The sequence below is a fragment of the Etheostoma spectabile genome, chromosome 23, assembly GCF_008692095.1.
Source record: "Etheostoma spectabile isolate EspeVRDwgs_2016 chromosome 23, UIUC_Espe_1.0, whole genome shotgun sequence".
Taxonomy (NCBI): domain Eukaryota; kingdom Metazoa; phylum Chordata; class Actinopteri; order Perciformes; family Percidae; genus Etheostoma; species Etheostoma spectabile.
In genome coordinates, this window is record NC_045755.1 from 20,664,059 (window position 1) to 20,691,113 (window position 27,055).

At 42.2% G+C, this 27,055-nt stretch overlaps 1 protein-coding gene across 3 annotated transcripts in view; it reads left to right on the forward strand.

Annotated features, from left to right (window-relative positions):
* The window catches only part of arhgef39 (Rho guanine nucleotide exchange factor (GEF) 39), a 63,991-nt gene that overhangs the window by 25,817 nt on the left and 11,119 nt on the right, over positions 1-27,055 (forward strand). For all 3 annotated transcript variants that reach the window (XM_032505384.1, XM_032505383.1, XM_032505385.1), the window contains 4 exons: positions 6,102-6,172; positions 14,556-14,684; positions 20,420-20,643; positions 26,933-27,021. In XM_032505384.1, coding sequence (XP_032361275.1) covers positions 6,102-6,172; positions 14,556-14,684; positions 20,420-20,643; positions 26,933-27,021 — 513 coding nt within the window. The remainder of the gene's footprint in view (positions 1-6,101; positions 6,173-14,555; positions 14,685-20,419; positions 20,644-26,932; positions 27,022-27,055) is intronic.

The window sequence follows — 27,055 nt, forward strand, 5'->3', positions numbered from 1 at the left end:
GTAACTCACTCCCGCCACCTCCCCCTTAGTGAGTTGTAGACGACATGTTGTATTCACTCATGACACACACAGTGTGGCAACTATTTGCTCTGGAGAAGCCTATCATTGCCTTTTTGTGCACTTCCCATCAGCAGCTGGTTACGTCTGTCGTCCCATGAGACTCATGAAGTGAGGGGTTTGATGGATTGTGGCAGGAATACACCTCTCGTGGATGGCGGTTTTGCTAAGGCGCTCCGTGGTGGGAATAGGCAGGAATATTAGCTTAGTACACTTATCACCATCAAGGAATGATGGATGGCGAGCAGGGCACGGGTGGGAACTAATGTCTGCTGGGTAGGAATAAAATGATGCATGTTACTGTGTGCATTCATGAGCGGCTGGGCGTCATCTCCGTCCTCCCCACTGAGATCTCCATTATGACAGTGATGGGGTCTTGAGCTGATTGTGGCAGTGAATAGCAGCCCTCTCCGCCTGGATTGGCTGTGTTTGTGTCAATAATAGAGGAGCAGCTCTCGTGAAGATGGCAGCACTTGGAGGCCTAGGGATATATTAGCTATAAGCTGAGCACTATTTAGTATAACAAGGGAATGTCCCAGTGGTTGGCTCGCTGTAGAGACTGAGCATGCTCTGTGTAAAGGCCGTACAACTCCAAAAGTCTCTGGGTCATTGTCATACTTGCTAAGCATTGAGGAGTGTGTAGCTGTGTGCTGTATTGACATTGCTTGTTTTTGTCTTTTCAATTGTCAAGGTAGGATTTCAAATGGTCAACGTTAGGTCCTCAGGTAGTTCCATCAGCTAAACACGGTAAGGGTCTCCAACACAAGGTCAGAGCATTAATTCATTTCTTTTGAAAGAAATCTGAAAGACGGAGCCTTTCTTAAGTGGCTCCTCTCCCTGGTCTAAACTCATTGAGTTGTATTTCTGTTAATCATTTGTTACATTGTCTGTTAGTTGACCCTACAGTTCATTGTCAAGTTTGAAGTGAGGCTTGCAGTGAATCAAAGTGCCTCAATTAAGTTCTGAGACTTTTTGTTGTCTTCCGGTTGTCAACGTTACCCCAAATGGCCACTATATAGAAGAAAATGTACAATTTAATGTTTAATTTACACACATTTGTCACCGCGTAGGAAAGAACAGATGACTGACAACTTGTTTGGCTCATTACATCTGTAACCAGCTTGGGGTGGAATTAGAAAGTTTACTTTGTTAGCTAACTAACATCAACGAAAGCCAGTCTGCTCAGTCCCTCCATTTTTTTTTTGCGGAGACAGCGTTGACATCCCGGAGATGGACAGTATTTTTAGCCATCTCCCGGTGTCCGCTGCTTCCTGGGTGGTGCTTAATTATACGTGATGTATGATTGTTTATTTAAACTCTATGCAAATGCCCTGAGTGAGTGTCTTCCATAATATTGGTCAGGTTGGGGCAGCTGTGACTCAGTGGATAGTAAGTAACGCTTCCCTGATTTCCAGTCAAGGCTGGGTTTGTAAGAATTCCTAACCTGCCATCCTGTATGCCTATGTTGGTCTGTGAACAATGACACAGTGGGGAAAAACATTTTGAATTGGGGGCTTCTCGACTGATGATGCCAATCATTAAGATTCATGAGGCAGCACTAACTTCTTCCCTGCAATGTATTAACATAAAAACTGTCTGACTAATTTTTCCACCGATTTAAGTTGACTCGTGCAGCAGCACCCAGTAATAAAAGCTCCAGTCATTCTGGAGTATGACTGAAAAGTGTTTTCTAATGTCTACATTTACTTTCTCTTTGAGTTACAGTAAAACCCATTAGTCGCCCTTTCAGAGAAGGATAAGACACTCTTTACTTCATAATACATTTTAATTGCTCAAGTTTGGACAGTGGAATATCTCCAGTCTTCTGTATTTACCACGAATGTTCTTTCCTTTCCTTTTAAGCTATTAAAGTTGGGTAATTACCCACAAGCCCATGCCATGTTCACTAACCCATGCAGAAGCCTGCCGGTGCATCTTGTCTCTTAATTACCAATTTGAATCCTTAATGCATGTATGAGAAGCACAATAATTAGACAGATACTTCCTCCATCTCTTTTCTTTACTGACGCGTGCGCAAATGGCCAAATGACCTGACATGTCTGCCAGGAGAGAGTGAGAAAAAAGCCTGCATATCATCTGCATATAATAAAGGAATTAGCAGCTCCTGCTGCAGCAGGCACACCCCTCCACCAGCACATGCCCTTCTGAAGTTGCATTCTTCATTAGAATATCTGAACTGTCATAAATATGCTTCAGATTACGTTATTGTCTCATTATCTTTTCTTTGCTTTGCTGCTAATGAGCGGGACAGGGCAGCTGAACGAGAGAGTTCTGTTTACATTAGTTGAAATGTGCCGTAATAATGCTCATTAGTGTGTTCCCTTTTTGTTCCACAGCTGCTTTAATTAGATTTTTGTCTCCACTCCTCAATAAGAACTAATAATGCCTGAAATGTATTTGTTATTACACGATGAGACAAGAAGAAAAAGACGTGAAATTATTTCTCTTTTTATGCATCTCTTAATTGAAAGAGAGTAAATTGGATCTTGTTTGGCTTCTGTTTCATTTCCAATGAGTAATCGACTACAAGAGCAATGCCCCCCTCCTCTTCCTCCTCCTCCACCACCCACAGACCCTCCGCCGTGCTAACCTGCTGTTCCGTACTTCATGATAATGCAAGACACACACACACAACCAGGATAGTTTCAGGACAAGCTTTGAATGACACCTCATGGCTTTCTTCAGCGGATAGAGTTGCTCAGTTGTCATGGAGATTGGTTAGTTGTTATCACATGAGCTTAGTATGAAACTTGTTCATGTAGTCGTATATGGCAAGGAATAGTAACCTCTGTCTCTGTAAGAAGATGGTCTCTGGGGTCAAATATCAATGTCCTCCTTGATCTTTCCACGGCCGTCCACGTATTCCTGCTCGCTGTCCTTTGACCTCCCCAGTGGACACTGAGTGGGTTAGTCCTGCTGTTGTCTGTTTCTGCTGTTCATTCACTCTCTCTTGTCTTGCTGTTTTAGTGATGGAGTGTTTCCCAGAGCTGTCACATGTGATGCCATGATGATGTCATACGCTACTCCAGTCTTCTTCTCTGGGACCTGTATTATTTACCCAAATATTTCACAACCATAAAAATTGTGAGAGCTAGTAAAGCAGTCATGTTACAGAATTCCAGTCTAATGAGGCAAGTTTCCGGGTGCAGCTTGCAAAATCACCATTGTGTTCTTACAAACACTGTCCCACTCTCTAACACATGTCTTATTCCACTAATGCCACCACATGGACCAGTAGCAGTGGTGTACAGACTGCTAGCATCACTAATAGCCTCTCTCAGTGGCACCACTATGTCTCTAAAAAAAAAAAAAAAAAGCCGAGACTACACAGAGAGGGCTGCAGAGGCAGACACACACACAGTACAAATCAATGGCAAGTGTCAATGCACTTGAAGGTCACATCATCCTAGTAAAAAGGATAAAGATTTCTGAGGAAGCTGACACTCATCACAACTTTTTTACCTTAGATGGAAACAGAAATTGGAGCAACACATTACTTAGTTTCACCATAGATTGGTTGCATTTTCTCTATTGTTTGTGTAAAGATGACATATTATGCAAAATTAAGACCACCCTTTTTCTTGATCTTCTGTTCTGTGTAACAACAAGCTAGTCAGATTTGATGCTGAAGATGGCGTCCCATGGGGCTGCTGTGCCATAGAGCCCCGTCCAGCGAGGTGACCCCCACCACCCACTGATACTTACTGAATGGACTTTGCTGTCTGCCATTGGGATTTCCTCGCTATGCGTACTGTGTCTTACTGTGCTCTTAACTAGGACATATAATACAAAGTAAGACTGGAAACCGAATATTTGACTTTGTAGATAATTAATCGTTCAGATATTTGTTTTTGTGTGTGTTTTGTCTTCAATACTATAGAATAACAGAATCTTTCAAATGAATACCTTTTAATTCAACTGAAAGACAAGTGGTGCTTCCATTTTAGCTCAGTGGAAGACTGAGGTGATCTACAGATAGGCCTGGATCTGTCCATGCCCAACCATCAGATTCAGAATTGTTTTTTCAATAATTTAAAAACAAAAATGCCTCAATGCATGTACTACATAGTGTTGGGTACTGAACTCTGTACTTCTTTGGGTACAGACTGAATCATATACTACCGAAAACCAAGTCACGTTAAATCAAACGTCATTCCGGCGTAGCTCCGAAGTGCAAACACACACACACACACACACACACACACACACACACACACACACACACACACACACACACACACCACAGGTTTTAGGGCAAGGCAATGTTATTCCTAAAGCACATTTTTAGCAACAAGGCAATTCAAAACATTTTACATAAAACATAAGAGCAGTTTAAAAAGAGGCTAAAATAGAATAAGATACATATTCAAGATACAATGCAGTGTAAGAAATTATTAATTATTAGATATTTTGTATGGACAAGTTTAGAAGGGGAAAGGGAGGGGTTTTATTTTGTGTGGCGTGTAAAATGTTCTATATAAATAACAAAATGTTCTAAGTAAATAGGATAAATCAGAAATAGGATACTGGGAAAAAAGTGAAAAGTACCCAACAGTAGTACTACTAATTTTTAATATTCAGAATGTTGCTCTCTTGCATGACTGACGTGAAGGCTAACAGTCCTGTGTAGTTAACAGCCAGCATCTTACAGCTTCTACTAAATGCAGCTATAGCTAATGACATATTCATTCAACTCAACGCCCAGAAGACTCTGCCTTGTGTAGGCCAGTAGCTGCAGGTAATCTAGGGTCTATTTTTATTCTCTGTTTGGTCACCGCCTCCCGAGAGTCCAGCTCAACTGGTCCTTCACTCACTGAGCTGGTTTTACCAAAGAGCTTGTTAGCGGCTCCTTCCCTAGGCGCCACTGAGGGAAGCCAAACACTGTTCATCTAAACACACTGCTTTAATGGTTTATCTCAGGTCTCGATTCACTTATTGTTTGTAACTTCTGAATGCAGTAATAGTCAGTGAGTCATTTGTTTTCTTTTCCAGCTGTATCTGTCACAGGCTTTCACCATTAACACTTCAAGGCCAAACCTGTTGTCTCCATCTGCATTAATCAGGAGCTTAACGGACAATTCCGTTATGAACCTAGGGGTTAATAACTCATGGGTACCAAGTCCACCGTTCTCTGGGATATGGTTAAATGGTCTTCCAATGTGACCAGCTGTAGCGCAAACCCCTAATTAGCTTGTAATGCTAATTATCTGGCCACTGGACTCAAAATAGCACCCCACTTCCACTGTAGCATAATGAGGGTCTCACGTGCAAATCGAGGCATTGAGAACTTTGTAAGTGTACAGATAGTTTATTAAAAAAAAGACAGTACCGTTAACCTATACAGGCAGGCGCCATCTTGGGGAAACAGTGCTGACCAGTCGAGGGCCATGCATCTCCAGCACGGCATTTGTCGTTCGACTAACCCCTAGGTTTATTTTTGCGTCAGAATTGTCCTTTAACTCAGGCTGTGTGTAGGAACGGGCTGGTGTAAGATTTTGATGGTATGATGCTCTTTAGCAAAAATAGTTTCACGGTATTGCAGTTGTATCTTTAAAATGTGTTTTTTTTTTCTTTTCTTTTTTAAATGTCTCTGTTCTCATTGAACACAATGTATTTTATTTTGAAACACATTGCACACTGGCAGGGAGAAAGATTACTAAACTGCACTTTCTGTCCTTGAAGACTAAAAAAAGACAGAATGGAAAAGACAGAAAAGTTTAGTGGTGATGAATTGGTGACTTTTTCAAACCACAGTATACCTTGAAACCGGTAACCGGCCCATGCCTAGTTTTGTGTACAGTTAGATTCCTCTGAGGGGCATTTTATGAAGCCCCATTGTAGTTTTTCTGCAGTCCGTCGGCAGTGACAGGACAAGTGATGTACTGTTCACCAGTGGCTGTGGCTCTACATGAGTAACGTCAGATGGAAATGAAAAGCACGTCTCAATCACACTCACTTTTTCCCGTGATATTATAAGGCAATGATCACACAGTGACCTGTTGTTTTTTTCTGTTTTCTCAAAGGTACAAGCATTTCCTACAGGACCTGACTGCCAACACGAGTCCAGACAACCCAGAGTTTCAGCAGCTTTCAAGTAAGTGTCTTTACTGATAGGGATAAAAACTCATTTTACAAACATCTGCAGATTAACCCTAAGTGCTTTCATAGCAATGTGGAGCAATGTGTTTGGAGCTGCACGTTCAAATTAGCACACTTGAAGCCAAGGGCAATGCTGTTGTCAGAATTGTTGTGGTTTGTCAGTGACGGCAACCCAACAACAAGTGATGGGGTGTGCTGATGTACCTTGCACCACTTGTCACAGAGTGGAACTCTTCCAACCTGTGACAAGCAGTTTGGAGCACAGGAGAGTTTGGCATAGTTGTACAATTATAGACTGGAAGGCCAGTCCTCTGCCAGCAGGGAAAGCAAAATAAAGCAACCTGTGAAGACTTTGATTGTCAGCAGTCAGACTTTGTCATGGTGAAAGACGGCCCTCATTATCTTCATTTGAGCAACAAAAGAAAGGGCTCTTTTTCTCTTTCATTCCTCATTTGTTGTTATTGTCACAGCAGCGCTTGGCTAGTAGAGAAATGAAAGCGAGGCAAAGCTCAATATGCGTGTGAGTTCTAGTTTGATGAGGATTTTGACATGATTAACTGGGAGCGGATCAGAGGATATTAAGCGGGAGCTATATTAATAAATAAAATCTTCAACATCAACACAACTCCCGATAATGACTAATTTCAATCGTCAAATAAACACAGAATCCGACTCAAGTGCGAACGTACACAAGGAATTATTTATGTGTATCAATTAAAATCTCATTGCTAGTGTGTGCTGCCTTTGCTTACAAATTAAAACAGCCTCTGACTCTGAGATGAAGGTACATATCTAAATGTGCTCCACCATCGCCTCTTCTCATTAGAGATCCTTTTTTAAACTCTGTGTGTGTGTGTGTGTGTGTGTGTGTGTGTGTGTGTGTGTGTGTGTGTGTGTGTGTGTGTGTGTGTGTGTGTGTGTGTGTATGTGTACACACACAGTGGGGTTCGAAAGTTTGGGGACCCAGGTAAAAATTTGTATTAATGTGCATAAAGAAGCCAAGAAAAGATTGGAAAATCCCCAAAAGGCATCAAATGACAGATTAGACATTCATATAATATGTCACAAAAAGTTAGATTTTATATCCATCATTTACACTTTCAAAATAACAGAAAACAAAAAAATGGCATCTGCAAAAGTTTGGGCTCCCTGCAGAGTTAATACCTTGTACTGGCCCCTTTGGAAAGCTGAGATCTGAGAGTGTCATGGATTGTTCTCAATCATCATCTGGAAAGACCAGGTGATGTCAATCTTTAGGTTTTAAATGCCCTGATTAATCTCACCTTGCCCAACAATCAGCACCATGGCTTCTCTAAGCAGTTGTCTACAAAACTGAAGCTGAAAATAGTTTACGCTCTCAAAGCAGGAGAAGGCTAAAAGAAGATAGCAAAGGGTTTTCAGACGCCACAAGGTATTAACTCTGCATTAACTCTGATTGTTGGTGCAAGGTGAGATGAGTCAGGGCATTTAAAACCTAAAGATGACATCACCTGGTCTTTCCCGACGACGATTGAGAACAATCCATGACCCTGTCAGGTCTCAGCTTTCCAAAGGGGGGAAACTCTGCAGGGTGCCCAAACTTTTGCAAAAGACATTTTTTTTATTTTTTTTTTCGTTATTTTGAAGTGTAAATGATGGAAATAAAATCTAACTTTTAGTGACTATAATACAAATGTCTAATCTGTCATTGATGCCCTTTGGAGATTTTTCCATCTTTCTTGGCTTCTTTGTGCACAATAATAAAAACTTTACCTGGGATGCCCAAACTTTCGAACCCACTTTGGTGTGTGTGTGTGGTGTGTGTGTGTGTGTGTGTGTGTTGTGTGTGTGTGTGGTGTGTGTGTGTTGTGTGTGGTGTGTGTGTGTGTGTGTGTGTGTGTGTGTGTGTGTGTGTGTGTGTGTGTGTGTGTTGTGTGTGTGTGTGTGTGTGTGTGTGGTGGTTGTTGTGTGTGTGTTGTATGTGTATGTATGTATGTATTTATTGTAGATATTATATATATAAGATATAATTATATAATTAGATATATATATAGATACTATAGAATATATATCAAGCGAATATGTTTGTGTGCGCGGCCCGTGTATATTGTGTGTGTGTGTGTCTGTTGTCTCTTCCTATTGTCATCCTGGTTGTATTGTAAGGGAATTATTTAAAAAAGAAATTCCAGACAAATCACATTGTATCTGATTACGCCAACTAGCAGATTGAATCCCAGAGGCTTTGTTGTTGTTGTTGTTTTCTCTTGTTGTGCTGCTCTGTGTCAGTTTGCTCTTTCTCGTCTTTGTTTCTTTTCTTTTATTCCCCCAAGCGCCCCTTCTCCCCTCGCAGTGCATTCAGGCTGGATTTAATTGTTGTAATTGCAGTGCTTCAGGAGTTTTCATCAGCCCAGCTTTAATACGACACCCTAATGCCTGACTCGACTGCAGTAACCATAACTACGTCTGACCTGACGCAACTCCCAAACTCTGTCAGAGATTTAACAATGAGAGTGAGCCTCATGCCGTGGTCAAACACACTCTAAATAGTGAATAAATGGAATAAAGAGCTGTACGAAGTGGAAGATGTCTTCAGAATGTCTAATGGGCTAGATGTATTATTAATGCCTCGGCCAGAACCTCGCTCAAGAATGCTGTAATTAGGAGTGTTGTTTTTCTAAAGCAGGCGATGGGGAAAATATTCCAAGCACGTACAACAAAGGGAAAAAGTCTACACGGATGCCTTGTTTGGTTTACATTGTAATTGTTGTGAAGTTAAGCGAGCCAATTAGGCTGTGATTATTTTAGTGAAGACAAGTCGCCCTGAGGATCAAGTTCATCTGCTGAGTTCCAGCACTCAGAACAAAAGCAGGAAAGTTGAGGTTGAAATTAGAATCCAGCTGTTTGTTGTTATTTTGGATGCGTTAATGATGTAGTTCGAGATGTTTACAGCAATTATTACGGCTGCACACAGTAATTGGATGCTTCCGTCTATTTTGATGATTTGCCTATTTGTTCTGGTAAGATTTCATAGCTTTGTACAAAAAAGTTTGTGAAAGAGTTCTTTACATGCAGATGCTGTAGCTGTGGCATTATATAGTCAGTCCATTCTGGATTGATTGATTTTATTTGACCTTTCGTTATAAGATACGATACAGGAAAAAAAGTCAGGATGACACAAGAAAGCCCTGGGGCTTATTTCCATTGTGGTGGTAGAAAATCAGCAGAGCTGCCCCTTGTGGAGTAGCTGTGAACATCTCTCTCCCTGTTAAAATAATTGACCACATATTTGGGGACAGCCCCATGCACAGTCCTATGTACCATGCACAGTTTGATTGATGAAAATAAAACACTTAAGATATTCTGTTGACTGAGTAGGGCCGGGCATTGTTCCTCAGTACATTTTCAAAACTGGCTCACCTGTGTTCATAGTTCTGAATATGGAAAAGAAAAACCTTTACTTGTTGCTGCAAGTAAAGGTAAGGTGGGTAAAGTTCCTTCAGTGAGGAACTTGACAACAGGCCATGAACCTGGATGTTGTCTGTCTGCACTCAGCCAAAGATCCTCTGTGATGGAGGACGCTTCACTCCAACACCAACTCCAGAGAGAGACAGAGTGCATGGCTTGACACTCACTTTTTGAGGCACTTGTCTTTTGGACAAGTACATTTACCTTTTCATTTGTCAATGCGCAAAGTCACTTGTTTAAGATTTATCATTTTATAATTTTTTGGGGGGGTTTTGCTAATGCAGAATTTAAACAAACCGTTAATACAACATTAATACAACTCAGTAGAAACAAATGTGTCCTAAGAATAGAGTTCCCCTTCAACAAAAAAAAAGGATCTCCATAATATAAATTAATACAACAATTTGGTTCTAAATCGATCATCGATGAAACCATTTTTTTATGTACATTTCCATGCGTGATTTAAAAAGATATAAATTTAATTAAATCTGGGTTTGTCTGAAATGTTTTGTCTACTGAAGTATTTATTTTGTAGTTATTCCATGCTTAAGCCTTAAAGTGCCCATATTATGAAAAAAAATTGTTTGTGTCTCTGATGCTTCCACACGCAATCAAACTTGGAAAAATAACTATCCATGCTGTTTTGAGTGAGATACGGTTTCTGAATGTCCTCTGTCTTCAGTCTCCGGGTGAGCTGTTCAAAATCTGCACGGCTTTCTACGTCACTAGCCGAGACGAGGTGGCTAAGGTGCTGCTAGTCTGTATACTGTAAAATTACAGTGAGGATTGGAAAAAATGTGTTTTATTTACCTGGGCGGGTATCCATCTATCTGGGCGGGGCTTCCAACTATAACCTATGTATGGGAAACACTGATCAATTATCAGATCTATTGTCTGTAACATATCAATTAGTTAGGCTTAATACTTAATTAACTTATTACAAACAAGATGTGTCAGAGTAAAAAGGCTACAGCAGTTATTCAAGGTTTCAGATGCATATTTAATCAACATTTAAGTAATATAATCAGATCAGACCGGTTTAAGTATTCTGAACGTGTGTGTGTGGTGTGTTGGTGTGTTGTGTTGTGTGTGTGTGGTGTGTGTGTGTGTGTGTGGTGTGTGTGTGTGTGTGTGTGTGTGGTGTGTGTGTGTGTGTGGTGTGTGTGTGGTGTGTGTGTGTGTGTGTGTGTGTGTTGTGTGCATACCCACCCATCCATGCATTCATCCTCCATCCGTCCATGCATTCATCCATCCATCCGTCCATTATTCTTGCGTCATGCCTCCATCCATCAATACATCATCAATTCATCCATCCAACCATCCATCAGTGCTCATCCATCATTCATTCATACATCCATCCATGCATCCATCTATCCATTCCTGCATCCGTCCGTCCATCCATCCATCCATCCATCCATCCATCCATCCACCCACCCACCCATCCAGCAGGGTGTTGTACAGGAGCTGAGGTGATGATTATTTGATGTTGTGGGAATAGTTGATTTAACCAAATGATCTGTGCCTATTTGGTGCTGCTGTTTTTTTTCACACAAATACAGACTGACAGCTCAGCTGATTTGCAAAAGGGCAATGGATTACGGGCTACAAGGGCCGCTGTGGTGGAGACCAGCATCACTCTAATTAATATGGTGGTGCTTAGACGTCCCAAGTACACACACATTCAAAGCCAGCACACAGCCCAGCCTGAGCCACTCAGCAGCCCATCAGGCACAATCAGGACTGTTTGGAGATTTTAATTTGCACAGCAAAGTTCTCTGCAAGAGCTTGCCGATGAAATCAAGCAATGTCAGGCTGCGATGCTAAGTGTGCCCCTTAAAAAGATTCCAACTGCTTCAGTGGTCCATGTCTCTGTACCTGTGTAGAATTTGACTTTGGCGTATTACCACATTTGTTAGTATATAAAGAAAAATGTGAATATAGGCCGACATATGATAATTGGCGGAATCGGAATTTGACTTGGAATCCATCAGCGGTAGCCCACAACCGTTTATTTAGCAGCTTACAGCCGTGGTCGGAGGCTTTAGGTTCGTCGTACAATTCTTGTGAATGCAATATTGTTGGTCCCCCTGAAAGGAATCTCTCATTTGGACTGGATGAACTGGTCAAAGGTCACTGTGACCTCACACAACACATAACTGTATTATATTTCACACAAATGCCTAAATGATCAAATGATGAGGTGATGACGTTTTATATCCAAAAGAATCAGGCTAACCTTGCATTCTATAACAATAATGGCCGAGTCTCAGATATTAGTACGTTTATTAGAAAATATATTGAAATTGTTTAGAGGTAATGTCATCTAACAGGAGTATCTGCTTTTGGTTAACTAATTATTAAGTTGTTATTTTTATGAAAATGTATTATTATAAAATACTTGACAATTCAAGGTACAGTTCAGGTGTGTGATTCTTCCGGAAATCTGGCTCTTCTGACCTGAAAATGAGGCTCTCATAAATAATGCAAAGTTTTTTATTGGGGGGTGGTGTTACACGCAAGGCACGGGTCGCGTATTTGTACACATAATGACCACTCACCACTGTCAATGTTTTTTGTGCCTCTGATTCATGTCACTCAGTATAGTAGTAGTAGTAGTAGTAGTAGTAGTAGTAGTAGTAGTAGTAGTAGTAGTAGCAGCAGCAGCAGCAGCAGCAGCAGCAGCAGCACAGCAGCAGCAGCAGCTCCACCAAAGAGCCTGCAATCGTTGCGGAAAGTTATCTGATGTGTCAAACTATTTTTTCCTTAGCTGAAGCCGACAACGGGACAATGCTTTTATTTTAATTTTACGTTGGCTATTGCAATCTTGAGCGACGTAGCAGATGACGTTGAGAAGTTGCAGTGAGGAATATTTTAGAGCACCATTTTTGGCAGTGCAGAGAGGTAGACCAGCACAGAATCAAGAATTGGTAAGTCAACGTAGGGGATAGAAATATGTTGAGAATGACCAACACCTACTCAAAAAAACTCAAGATACTCCATTTCTTTTTTTTGTTGTTGATTATTTTATTTTTAAATCTTTTAGGTTTTATGTAAACAAAGCACAACAGAGAAGAAGAAGAAGAAGAAAAAATGAATAGCAACAAACAACAGAGCTGCCAGCGAAATTAAAAGCGTGTCTTGGATGAATGTAATATTGCGGTTATCGACGTGACCAGGTGTTTTGGAAACACAAGTTGCAATACAGTTACAGTCAGCCTACAGAAAAGAATTACATGTTTTCAAGATAGTCCATGAATGGTCCCCAGATGCTCAGAAAGCAGTTTTGTGTTTTAGAGTTGTGGAAGCGTATCCTTTCCATCTGGATAATCCCAGCCATTTTTGAAAGCAAGGGGTAGTGGGGGATTTCCAGTCCAGGAGAATCATTTTCTTTGCGGTAACCATGCCAAGCATTAGTGCTTGTTGTATCTCAGGCGAGTGTCCAAAGGGCAATGTCCAAGTTAGAGACCAGACTATGCCACTGAAATACATCACACCAAAACTTATGCAATTGAAGGACATAAACAAAAAAGATGCGATAACGAACCCTCTGCACCTCCGCATCGATCACACAGTGAAGAAAGTAATGGATAGATTATATGCAGCTTTAGCTTAGAATAATGCAATCGATGAACAGCTTTATTCCAGGTATTGTCAGACACCTCAAGCTCCAGCTTGTTAGACCAAGCATCTCTGAGATGAGTGAGTGGATGCGGAGGTGGCAAACAAGGACACAGAGCAAGATATTAGGTGCCTGGAGGATGCATGAGATCATAGAATGGGCAACTTGATAGCATGGTTTCAAAGTTTGGAAAACACCTTTTAACAAAGTGCCTGATTTGAAGGTATTGAAAATTATGAGAATAAGGTCAATTAAATTTTGTTGCCAGCTGACCAAATGAGGTAAAATGTTTGTATGCATGTAGGTCTCCGAGCGCAACAAGTCCTCTCTTCTCCAGTCTACAAACACCCTATCCGCCTGGGATAGTAAGGATAAATGGTTATGGCATATGGGAGTGTGTACGGCAGCTTGCAGACGCTTCTTATCTGATTCAGGATCCTAACGGAGTTTCTCAAATTGAAGTTGTTACCAATAGTTTGCGAGGACACGAGGTAGCGATAGTCGACATTCCTTGGTCTTAAACGGTCACGCAGGGACATAGAAACAAAACTGGGGTGATATTTTCGATCAAACTTGGTTAAAGACGGCAAATCTAAACTGATATAAACTGAACAGAGAGGTTGTCTCGCAGAGACGTCTTACTCCATACACTGCCCACTAGCGCCCCCTCAAGGTACTTCATTTACTAGAAAACAAAAACAATCATTTTGCTGATTGTGAAGCGGCGATATTGATGCCAACATCCTCACGTCCCAACATACATTTTTTTTAAAGTGGTAAATACATGTTTCTGCGAGTCCTCAAGGTTCATTTTATTATGTGGTGCATAATATTTTTACTCCGGTATTTGGAGAAACCAACAAGAAACTGTATATTGTCAAATAGTATGGTCTTAGCCGCTATTGGTTGTTGTTTCCTGACAGAGTGAAGAAAATATTAGGATAGGTTACCAGTCTGGCAGATGCATTCAGTAAGTCTAAGCTTTCTCACTGACCACAAAGTTAAAGGAAATCATTTTAAAGAAACAAACAAACGTTTTATAGCCTTCCTAAAAGGTTAGGTTGTTTTTCAGTGTGCACTGTTTGCACTATATTTCATTAAATGTATAGTGTGTGTGTGTGTGTGTGTGTGTGTGTGTGTGTGTGTGTGTGTGTGTTGTGTGCCTACTGTATGTTAATTGGTATCAGTATTGGTATTGAACGGTAGTACCCAGCCCTAACCCAGATATATTATATTATTACTCATGAAGGATTTCATCTTGGAATGTCCTCACATGTACAGTAAAACAAACGTTTGTGTGTGTGTTTCCTGAAAGGGGCAGTGAGTGCAGTGTGCGACGTATCCCAGCGTATCCAGGACAACGCCCGCTGCCATGAGAACCACCTGCAGCTTTGCCGGGTGCAGAAACTGCTGAAAGGGCGAAAGACAAAGGTGTTGGCTGCAGGTTAGTGCCTGTGATCACATATTCCTTTCATTCCCCCCTAAGAACCACATCCTCTCCACCTATTTCTGCATCAATTGCTCCATGTCCTTTGGAACACATCGGGGTGGAGCGGGATGCAGGAGAAGGATAGATGAACTAAAGGGAAATTAGTTAAGTGTGGAGACATGGATTGCTTTAATCAATAGAATTAATTGGACTTTCTGCAGGAAACATCACACTATATTAATGGAGCATTGCTAACTGTTTGCCCTTCATCCTTCCTTCCCTCTTGTTTATTCTCCTCTTCCAATGTGGTTCTATACTTGTGGAGCGCTGGCCCTTTTCTTCCTGCCACTCCCCCTCCTGTTGTTTGTCTGGCCTCCTCGTTGCTCCACTCGCCCTGCCAATCTCCCCCAGGACCATTAGACCCCCTCATCTTGTTGACCTCAGTAAAAGGAAGCCAAGTTGTGGTGTGTGTGTGTGTGGTGGTTTGTGTGTGTGTGTTGTTGTGTGTGGTGTGTTGTGTGTGTGTGGTGTGGTGTGTGTGTGGTGGTGTGGGTGTGTGTGTGTGTGTGTGTGTGTGTGTGTGTGTGTGTGTGTGTGCGCATCCACAAGTGTATTTTTTGCTTGGATATGCAGGCTTTTTTCTGTGTGTTGGTGTAGGCTGGGAGCGAGCGCTGAATAGCAGCTCATCTCTCTAATGCCGATGTGGGAAGTTTCAAAAGCTTCCTCTCATCCAAGTTCTCAGGCCCTCGCAACTCTGCCGGCTTCCTTTCCAGCTAATAAAGCTCGGGTCCCCCCAGGCAGACTTCAGAGCAGCAGCAGCACCCCGCCCCGCAACCCCACGCCGACCCGTTCTCCTTCCTCCCCACCAACACCACCTCTAATGTGGGTAAAAGAAAAGCGCTCTGCCTTTTACAGATGAGAAGCGCCGGAGCCCCTCAAACATATTAAGTAGCTCTGTAGGAGATGAGGGGGGGCGATTGTGAGACACAAAGGCTGAATCAATGGGACATCGATACATACAGCAGACAGGCAGCCTGTTTCCCTGGGAGGCCGCCTGCCTCCTCCTTCAATTTAAAACAAAGATGTCTCATATTTTCAGTCTTGTTTCACATAGTTTTTTCCAACTCTGTCCCTTTATGTCCCTGACTCTTGCACCTAATTGTGTTACGAATTTGTCTGTTGTTTTCTCAGGTGTCAGGTCAGTCACACTAACCACTACCTCATTAAATGAAGCGTTAACATTTAAAACCAACTTAAAGAGAAACAGAAATGATTGAATGTTTCCTTTGTACATGCTCCTAAACACATGTATCAAATATGTGTTTGTTGTCTCCTTAGTGCTGTAACATCTAGGCAATGTATCACTTAGTCCACAGAAAATTATCTGATATTAGATTATATATATACATACATACATACATACTTACATACATACATATACTGTGTATATTGGGTAAAAAAGCTAATTTTCTGTGAACTAAGTGATACATTGCCTAGATGTTACAGCACTATTGCATCCTACTTTCCTGACTGCAAATGCAATGTAAAGATGTCAGGCCCACATTTTGTAGAGGATTTCTTAAGTAAGGAAAAAAGACACACACACACGTCAAATTGGTTCATCTTTACAGCCCTACAATAGATGGATTTATGAACGATCAGTTGTTGAAGAATGTAGTCTGAGTTATTTCTCTATATGAAGTTAGTAGCTTTTATCATCAATATCTTAAAAAAGAATTCCAGTTCCACTGGACTCTGACGTCCAAAGAAGCCCGTAGACTCTCCAACCCGAGGCTCATTGTGCCACAGCAGCCGCCCCCTGCCTCTGGTATCCCTCTGGCCCCGGACACATCAGGGGGAACAGGACCCTTTGTAGATCAATCTTTGCTGCCTCACCTGGTCCAGCCCAGTAACTTTGTAGTAGAGCAGAGGTGCTCTTTGACAAGGGAAGCTGAAAGGCCTGGACACAGAGAGGAGTGATTGGCACTTCCTGCTCTTTGAACCTGCTGCTGTGGATGGTCCGATGCATGCAGGGGGTCTACACAGATCATCTCCACCCTCTCGGACTCCTCACCTTTGCCTGTCAGGGGGCCAACAGGGGGCATCTGCTACAACTTTAAAGGTTACGGAAACTGGTTTTGCTTTTAAAAGGAGCACTGGATTTAGGTTTGTGTCTTAAAACATAAAATCATTCTTGTTCTTTATGGTTTCAACCGATAGTGGCTGTCTGGCATTAAGACATGTTCCCATTCCCCATTGCATGAAGTACCAATCTTAAGTGGAAGCACAGGAGTGGCTGTGAAGGTGAAGACCCTTAGCACACACTTCCTGGTCAGTTTGAAGTGTGACGGGGCTGAGGGAGATCCCTTGTCTGCAGAATCACTGTCCCTGTCTGACTGAGTGAAATGCATCACTTTCTAATACTTAAGCAAATGTCACACATTGCCTTCCATGCATGAATGAACTCATGAAATCTTGTCTTGAAGACTTTAAACAGCAACCACATTAGCGTTGGTGTTTCCAAAAGAGTCCTCCTTATCTAACTTACAAACATGAGCACACATCTTGTCCCGCATCTTAGCTTGTTGACCCAAACAAACCTTCACTGGTAAGGGTGCACTACTAATGTCAGGTTGCATGCTGGATAGCTGATTAGCTGCTCAGCTGCAGCATGTAAATGTACCTGCAAATGTCACTTGTCAAACAGGGCGACACAGGCATCCCATTGGAGTCCTCCGCCTGTCATACCTCAAACCTCCTAAACTCATTACATTCAACTTAATGAATTGTGCTTTCTCTGCAGTTATTAGGTCAGGAAACGCATTTGTAACAGAGAATCGGCCTGTCCTGTGACGTGTCTGTTGTGCATAGGGCCACGTTCAGACAGCCTGTGTTGGCCGCTAAGAATCAGATCTTTCCATTCAATCTGCGGGTCGCCACAGAGGGGACACTAAAAAGACGCAGCAAAAAGGCAAAAACTTGAGACAGACTCATCTTTTTGATAAACATAACCCCTCGTCACGCTGCCGTTGCCGGTCACGTGACGGAGATCAGACTTGTCTGAGTGGTTTGAGACGGTGTGAGAGTCCCGTACAGGAAACGGTAACATCACTGCTTCTATCGCTGCCACGAGAAAGTTTTGCCAGACTTTTTACCTGCAACAATAAAGCACTCGCTGTGTCTCGCTCCTCTCTTTTCTTTCTCTCTCTCCGGTGAAATGAAGCAGCCTTCCAGTGCACTCTGAAACATAAACATCTGAAAACCCCAACTAAACCAAAAACAAAATTGGGAAAAATATAAAGTCTAGGTTGTTTTCCCTTTTTTTGGGGGTTTAAAATACAAAACCGGGACGCAAAAAAAATGGCTGTTTCATAGACACCCCCCCCACCCTCCGCACAACCATGCGCAAAATCCCCGGGATGAAAATAAATGTCCATAAGAGCCCGAGCGAGGGGGGAACCCAATTTTAAACGGGGGTTTATTGTAAACCCCCCCAGGAAAATGATCTTTTAAACCTGGTTGTATAAGGCTGGGGGCCCGTTTAAATTTTTTTTTTCAAATTTTTAATGGAAATCAAAACCAAGCCCCCAATCCCCACAACACCTGGGAGTCACAGCGTTTTCCCTTTTACTTTTCCCGTTTTAAAGACCCAGGGGATTTTAAAAGCAATTTGCCCCTCCCGCCCCCGCCACTTAATCCAGGGGGCTTTCTGTTGCTGGAAAAGTCCTCTCTGACCCCAGTTTTTGCGCTCCCCCCTCAGAAAAGCTCAATCACGGGCAAACTGGCGGGGGCCAAATTCCCAAAGCAACCTGCCCCGGGCTGAGTTTTAAAATTTATCCCCCCAAATGTCAGCCTTTTTTGCTTTTTAGTATCACTTTCTGCTGTCAATCAGGGTAAAGAGAGGGGAGCTTTCCTACGGCCCCTCCCTCCGGGGGGAGTTTTTCTTAACATTTTCTCTTTTCCCAGGGCTGATTTACACTCTTTGGGTTTTTAATTCTCTGCAGTTTTATTACGCTCTTATTACACACCTGGGTTTTTGGGGTTTAAAAACCTCTTTGGGGGGCTCAGTTCTGAATCCTGGTATTTAGGTTTGCAATAAATGATGTTTTTTTAAAATTCCCAATTTCAGTGTTTGGGTTCCATTTTTTAATCGGGAAATTCTTCTAAACCCTTATAAATTTTTTCAACCCTGTTTTCAGCTTTTTGAAAGAAACCTTCAATCAAAATCCTAAAACCCCAAGATCTCTAATTTTTTGACAACCTGGGCACGCATGGAATAAAAAATCACAAAAATTTTAAAACCAAATTTCCGGCCCTACTAACGCACAAACCTGACACAACTATTTTTTCCCTTCCAGAACACCCCTTCTTTTTTTTTTCACTTTTCTGGACGGGGAAAATCTGCGTTTAATTTGTCCATTGGGTTAATAAGGTGTCGAATCGACTTTTTGGTGCGGGGCCATTAGGGGGTTAATGGAGTCAGCTACGGGCATTTTTTAGCCCCCTGCTTTTTTGTGCAATGGTTACCCTTTGGCAAAAAATGAAACCTTCTAAGGTTACCAAATGCCCTGCACATATCTGGGTTGCTAATAAAAACACCTTGGGGAAAAATGAATTTATTGTTAACCCCAACAAACCCAAACCCGTTTCACAACCCCCCAAACCTAACCCCCAAATTTTTTCCCGAAACGGCTGGGGGGGGTGGGCTCCGCTGCGTTTTTGCCTCCGTATTTCAAAGCGTCCCCCAAAATTTTCCCCCAGGGTCCAAATTTTTTTGGGAATGGCGCGGCCAATGACAGCTGAGTATCGAGGCCCCCCAAATCTCACAAGATCACTTAAAATAGAACCACAAAACCAAAACATTTTTTTTTCTCCAAGGAAATAGAAAAACAACTCTTTCTGCTGTTTTTAAAGGTGGAGTGCGGAAAACCGTGTGAGCACGCTTTTTCTTTTAAAAAATTAACCAAATTTTTAACTTTGTTTTTGTGCTTGCATTTTTCATCACTTCGCCGTGTATCTAAATTTTCGCAGTTCTCCGCTCTGCAAAATAAAACTCTGCTATCTCTCCGGAGGTTTGGGAAAATCGCCGGGGCGGGAGGAGTCGGATCGCCTTCCACATCTGGAAAACACCATAATTTTAAGGGAACCTATGTCCCCCCACCCCTTCCGAAACTGGTGGAAATTAGGTGGGGTTATTTGACCCTGATCAGGGACCTCTCTCCCCCGGTAATTAAGGAAAAAAGTTTTGGGAACCGCCCTTCAAAAGGATTTCACTACTTCTCCCCAAAAAACCTTTTTTTTTCCATTTGCATTTGTGCTGGCCATAGGAACTGACCTTTTGTTATTATAACCCAGCCGTCTAACCACCACTATGCGGAAAAGGGAGACGACCCTTCCCTGAGGTAGGAGCTGAAAGAGTTCCAGGAACTGTGGCCAGAGGAACTTAATAATCCCCAAATTAGATCAGTCGCAACACAAGAAGAAAGGGGTTCTAGGAAGGTTATGTTCTAGGAACTGCAAAAATCCCTCCGGTCGGGAATCAGCTGGGGTTGCCATGGTTCAGCAGAACAGAGTTTGGGTTCGGGATGGTCTTGGGAATGTAAATAGCATTTCTGTAACAAACTGCTCAGAACACAGTGTAGGAGAAGTGAAACTGAAACATGATTTTGTTCTGTCCAGTTATGTACAGTATTGTTTATGGACCTCCAGCTGTGACACATCTGTGTGTGTGTTTGTGTGTGTGTGCGTAGGGCGGTGGTACATCAGGGAGGGCTGGCTGAAGGTGGTTCCTCCTAAAGGTGCAGACGTTCAGCCCAAGATGTTCTTCCTCTTCTCTGACATGCTGCTGCAGGCCAAGCGCTGCGGCCCGCTGCGGAGCGGAGACAGGTTTTTGGGCCAGTGCGCCTTCCCCCTGCAGGACTGCACCGTGGAGAAGGTGTTTGGCCACACCCGGAGCCAGGGAGGCCTGCTCAGCGTGAGTACTGCTCCGGTCAGGGATCAGGGAGCTTAGCTCAGTCACAGTGGAAAGAAGGGGAGAAAATAAAAAAAACTACTAACTGACTTATTTGAACAGAAACAGCAGGAAACATTCAATTCTAGCATTCAATTTTCATTTTAAAGTCATCTCAACTATAATCCTTTTTCACATAGAATGAAGATTGTTTTGTCCTGCATCTCTGTCTATTCCAGTCACCAATAATTCAATTCAATTTTATTTATAGTATCAATTTATAACAAGAGTTATCTCAAGACACTTTACAGATAGAGTAGGTCTAGACCACACTCTAGAATTTACAAGGACCCAACAGTTCTAGTAGTTTCCTCCAGAGCAAGCAACAATGCGACAGTGGCGAGGAAAAACTTCCTTTTAGGCAGAAACCTCGGTCAGACCCAGGCTCTTGGTAGGCGGCGTCTGACGGGCCAATAGACTTTCACTACATGTGCCGTGTACGTATTGTATTACAGTAGACCTATGCAGTGTATACTTTAGACTATAATAGATATAATGGAACTCTTACCCCATCAGTGAAGGGAATAAGTCGTTATCTCTCCAATAATACACACAACCCAACCAGAAACTATCAGTTCAATCTCCTAGCTAACACAAGTTCCTTTTAATGGCACTCATTTTTTAACGTCCGATTAACCCCAGCACCTTCTATGATTTGGCTCGGTGGTTTGGGAGATCAGGAAGCTGCAGCAGTAACGTCGGGGACAGTGTTGCCAATTTTCTCACTTTCTCACTAGATTCAGGGACTTTTCAGACCCTCTCAGCAACTTATTATGAATATATTTCTATTGTAATGCCTTCCTATGCGCCAAGTCCACAGATCATGGGTTAAACACTAAAGAGCGCTTGTCTCTCCCCCTCTGTCCTCTGCAGAGCAGCACTGCACAGGCAGTCTGTAGTGGCTGCTAAAATACTATATACAAAGCTATATACTATAATAAATGGAAGAAATAAAGCTCATTGAGCAGAAATTGAGTCTTTTGGATGGTAAGTTGAGTTCAAAGCCCTTCCACATGGCTCTCTCCTCAACACTAAAGTTGTCTGCATGTACTGTGGATGTGAACTGAGTTACCACCGGAGTACGCCCAGTCTCAAACACCACTTGATCATTAAAAATAATAATAATACATTTTTCTGGGTCTGTGTAAGACATAGGTGCACGTACTTGGTGTAGGGTTTAGGCTTCCTTTCTCAAGACATTTTTTTTAACCTTTTTAAATTAAAAAAAGGTATTTTGTTTCACTCCTGTGGGATTTTGCACCTCTTTGTAGCTGTGTTGTCTCTCGTTGGTAAATTGTATTTCCTTTGGGGTAGTTTTGGGTCTCTGGTGATTTGTAGTCGTTTTCTTTTCTTTCTTTTTTTTAGTATATCTGTGTCTAAAACATTGGAAAAGTAAGAGCAGATAATAAATAAATAACACTCAGAAAGCTTAAAGACAAAACTTGCTTGAGCAGTCCAACAATAATAAACTAGAGAGTCTTCAAGTCACAACCATTTAGCTTGGATGCAGTCAAAAACATCTCGGGTGCTGCAACTAAACTTTACAATGTTGGGAAAAACCCTGAACTGGAATACTCACACAAATCATCACAATTACAGATTTGAATTGTGTGTGTGTGGTGTGTGTGTGTGTGTGTGTGTGTGTGTGGTGTTGTGTGTGTGTGTGTGTGTGTGTGTGTGTGTGTGTGTGTGTGTGTGTGTGTGTGTGTGTGTGTGTGTGTGTGTGTGTGTGTGTGTGTGTGTGTGAGAGCTCTGTCTGTTGTACATATCACAGTGTTTTCCAGCAGTCAACACAGTTTGAAGTCTGTTGTGTAAGAAATGGTGAAAAGTTGAATATGCTCTGCGTGTTTGTTGGGCAGCAGGTGGCGAGACATCTGTTTGTTGATTTGTATATACACATGAGTGCGTCCTTAGCACAGGCACTATTTAAAGGTGCAATATGTAATTGTGACAGCTAGTGTTTAAAATAGTTACTGTAGGACAAATTCAAAATACCGGAGGAAGTCGTCTTCCCACCCTTTCCGCCTCAGACTTGAAGTTCAGGGAGTTGCTAGACGCTTGTCTCACATAGCCAGGCAGTACTGCACATCACAGCTGAGTAGGTAACATTAGATGCTGGTTATATTGAGAGTCATAAAAGCTCACTCGGAGCTCTGCACCCAACTGACAGACACGCTTCCTCAGCTTAGAATTACACTAGGAACCGCTAAAAACACAACAACCTCGCCGTCCTTTTCCACCCGACTAAAATACGCAATTTATTGTCTTAGAATTACGGCAACAATCACTTAACATACTGATAACTCATGGTCCTCTCTTCCCAATGTACAGCCCTCTCTCTTGGCTTAAAATAACTCACCACTGTTGGCAATAGTCGTGGCCTGCTTGCCTGGTTCTCTGGTAAAGTTAGCAGGGTTAGCATGGCAGCGTTAGCCAGGACCAGTCGGGATCACTTTACTGGCTTGTTTTTTCGAGTAAGTAAACAACTCAGGTACTATAGCTATATAATTCAATTTGAGGACACAAATGTTGAAATTACATAAAATGCCCGTCCCTTGTGGCCGTGATAAATTAACCTGAAGCTAATGCTTACCTTTTCAATTTAGAAATTAGCCGACTCAGCCCAAAACTGTCTCAATCTTTCAAATACATCTCCAATATTTAACCGGGTTTGTTACATCTCTGGTCACACAACTGTTAGAAACATGCAGTTTTTTTTAGGTCTGGTAGAATATATCTCCGTTGATCTTGTTTGTTTGTTTGCTGCTTTCATGGCTGTACTAGCGTTACAGCTGCAGCTACAGCTGCTGGGTTTACGTTTTTACAGGTAGATCTGGTAACCTGGCATGGCTGTCAAACTGGGCAGTTGGTAGCAACACACAGGTCAAAACACAAACCGAAATTACAAAAGGAGAAAATACTGGCATTATCATTGTTGTCAGAAAAGATCTACTTGACATGTTTCCTTAATATCTGACAATGCATTGGGGTCATTTTTGGATTTATAACAGTAAATATATTACATTTTTGACCTTTTAATTTTTTTGATTTGTCTCACTTCTGGCCGTGATGCTTGCTGCTGTATAATCTGCCACACGGAGGTTCCCTGAATGGTTTCCAGCCTCACGGAATGGAAATGGCATTTAGTTGTGCTTGTCAGAGAAGACCTGTATTCTCCCTAATCACTCCAACCCCTTGTTGAAGTAGCCCAAAAGCTGCACTTTGAATGTGTTTCTGCTCTCCGTCTGATCAGTCTCTCAGCGCTCCGTACAGCTGCTTGCTGACAAATAGCGTCTAAATGATGTAGGTGCTGTCATGAAACATTCAAAGGAAGGAGTCGCGCGTCATTGAGTGAGTACCCAAAGCCTTTCTGCTGCGAGTCTTTAGTGCCAGTGCTGCACGCCATCAATATTCATTTTAGCAGATAGAGCTATGTTGTGCTGCTAATGTGATGCATGACGACTCCGCGTCTGCTCCCAAATGTTAAAGTTGGGTTCACATAGCAGCATACAGTCGGGCTCAGGCAGTCAGGGATCTATTAACAACACAAAGTGATTATTCATGAATTAAGTAACTCAAACGTACCACACTGAAGAACCTAGGACCAAAACATGTTTGACGTTTCTTAACCTTTTAGCTGTTGGTCAGAGTAACTAAGAGTCACTTCAAATAGGCTGCACTTTATGACTATTAACCTTTGGTCTATTTATTTTTTTAAGCATTTATGTCCATGCCAAGCTCTAACAACCTAAGGTGAAATCCTTAGATTTCACTCTCCGTCAACTTCATCCATGTGGTGCTCTCTTTTCATCTTCTGTATCAATTATTTTTATTTTTTATTATAATTGCATTTTCCACTGTATTTTTCTTTCTTTTTTTTAACTCTAAGGTGTCCTTGAGTGCTATGAAAGGCGCCCATAAATAAAATGTATTATTATTAAAGAGATTCTTATTAACAATCAGTGTAAAACACTGACTGTATATATGTTGTAGGAGTGTAGTACAAACACAGATCAGAGGGGGAATTCAGGCACCGTGTTGTGTGTGTGTGTGTGTGTGTTGTGGTGTGTGTGTGTGTGTGTGTGTGTGTGTGTTGTGTGTGTGGTGTGTTGTGTGTGGTGTGAGTAGTGTCTGTGTGTGTAACGAATCTTGAGTGTGTGGATCGATTAGGTGCAGATGCATCTCTTCCGGCCTCAGTAATACATCTCCTCAAGCCTGTCGCTGCTTCGCCAGCGCGCAGCGCGTTATCTAATGGCAGAAATGGCATTTCATTAGCCTCTTATCCCAACGAGGCCCAAATGCATACTCAATAGCATTACACGTAATTTCTCATAAGGACACCATACTGATCCTCCGGGCCACCTACTATGGCTCCCGGAAAGGCTGTCAGCACTCAGGCCCTATCCTCATCCAGGGCCATGAAGAATTAAAGCCAAATTAAATTTGACAGCTGTAAATGCCATGGCAATCTATATGCAAAGTTTGGGGGGGGGCAGAAATAGCTTTTATTAAAATTTCCGGTGTGTTTTTTTTTCTTGGTCACGTTTGTAGAGAGCTGGCTTTTATTTGTGGTTTCATATGCTTGCGTCTATTCTTCTCCGCATCGTTCTTTTCTTCAGTTTGTAAACTGCTTTATTTTTTTCCATCATCTGCTCTCTCTCTTGCATGTATTCTCGCTTTGCACTTCCTGGCTAATTCCCCTGCTACTTGAATATTTTCCCACATCCCTGACACATTCTCTTTGATGTATAAATAATCAAGCTAAATTATGTGCAGCGATGAGGCTCTGTGCGCCGCCGTTCTTATTACACAAAGTAATTTCTACCTAAGAGGGTCAGATTTCCTGACAAATCCCTAATTACCGCATTGCAATAGAAGTGGAATCTATTTGTGCATAAATCAACCGCCATCCCCCATGCGGCAAGTGCCTAATACCATGCGGCACTCCGTTCGGCCCCACTCGCTGAACTCAGTAATTAGATCATACTTTTGATGATGGTACATTTGAAATCTTAATCTATTTAATGTATAATGAGACACTCCCCTCCCCTTATGTAAAAACACCATTATGTGTGATGAGCTTTACACTCCTCTGTACCAGTGTAAGGTTCTGTCCAAATACACATTGAAATAATCAATATGTCACTTCTCAGCAAGCTAGCTTCCTGCGCAGTGGCTCCAGCCGCAGGTAAATGGGAAAGGTCATTTAATATGGTGGAGGCCTAATTCTGATCCCCTGGAATAGCATTTCCAGTGTAATTACACTGCTCTAAAAGCCCCTTTTGTGTAGGTGCCAACTCCTTTTGCTTTGTTTGACCAGTACAATTATGGCTGGTATGGAGAGTTGATAATTACTGTTGACTCAGAGGAAGAGGAGCCTGTCACTGCTGCATGTAGGACACAGTGTTGTGTTCCCTGTTCATGTGACACATCCTGTTACTTTACCTGCAGTCTCTGTTTTCTCTAGCTTCACATTTGAGTGTTTTAACGGCACTAAAGGCCTGTGAAGAGCAGCAGGAGGTTTAGCTTTAGGGCGAGCTGGCTGGAAGGAGAGCTTTTAGCTTGCTTTGTTCTGCCCTCTACTGTTTTTACAGTGTTCCTGCAGATTTCAGGCCCGCTGTAGAGAGACTAACAGATGGCCAACCTACTAAAATAAAGCCGATAGATTTACAGTTTGTTATGTTCCCATGCCTGCAGTGCATCTTTCACATCACAGTTCTGGTCCTGAAGAATGACAAAATCTACCAGGAAAACTATCCTTTGTCCCGGCAAAGCTTTAATTCATCCATCAAAGACTGAGTGACATTGCCACAATTTGGATTAATCCTCAAAATAACAGTATTTGTCATACCTGGCCAATAAAGTCCCACTATATCTCGAGGGTGCCCTGAATCACTTTTCTCTCGGTCTTGTTAGCGTACACTTACACATAGGGTGGGGCATTGTTTTGATTTTACCAACTCTGATTCCAATTCCTTCCTTTCTATTCCTGTTTTTATAGATTTTTTTTTTGAAACAGGTCACAGGCTTATTACACTGATAAGAGGGACATTTCATTTTTATTCAGTGGTGATTTAAAAATAACTCACCAGAATGCAGGAAGCCCGTGTTTTAACTGCTAATGTCAGTGTGACAGGGCTATAACAGACATTATAGACTTCATAGTATAGTTCAAAGTATTTCTGATTCTGATAACGGCTCATACTCACCTGTACTGCCAACACACATTCTAACTCCTATCTTCTCCCTCCAGCTAACCTTCCCCAAGGCCAAACTCCTGCTGATGTCCTGCAACCAGGAGGAGCTCAATGACTGGTACCAGAGCCTGAGCTCTGCTGTCGGGTACGCAATCGCACGCGTGCACACACACACACAC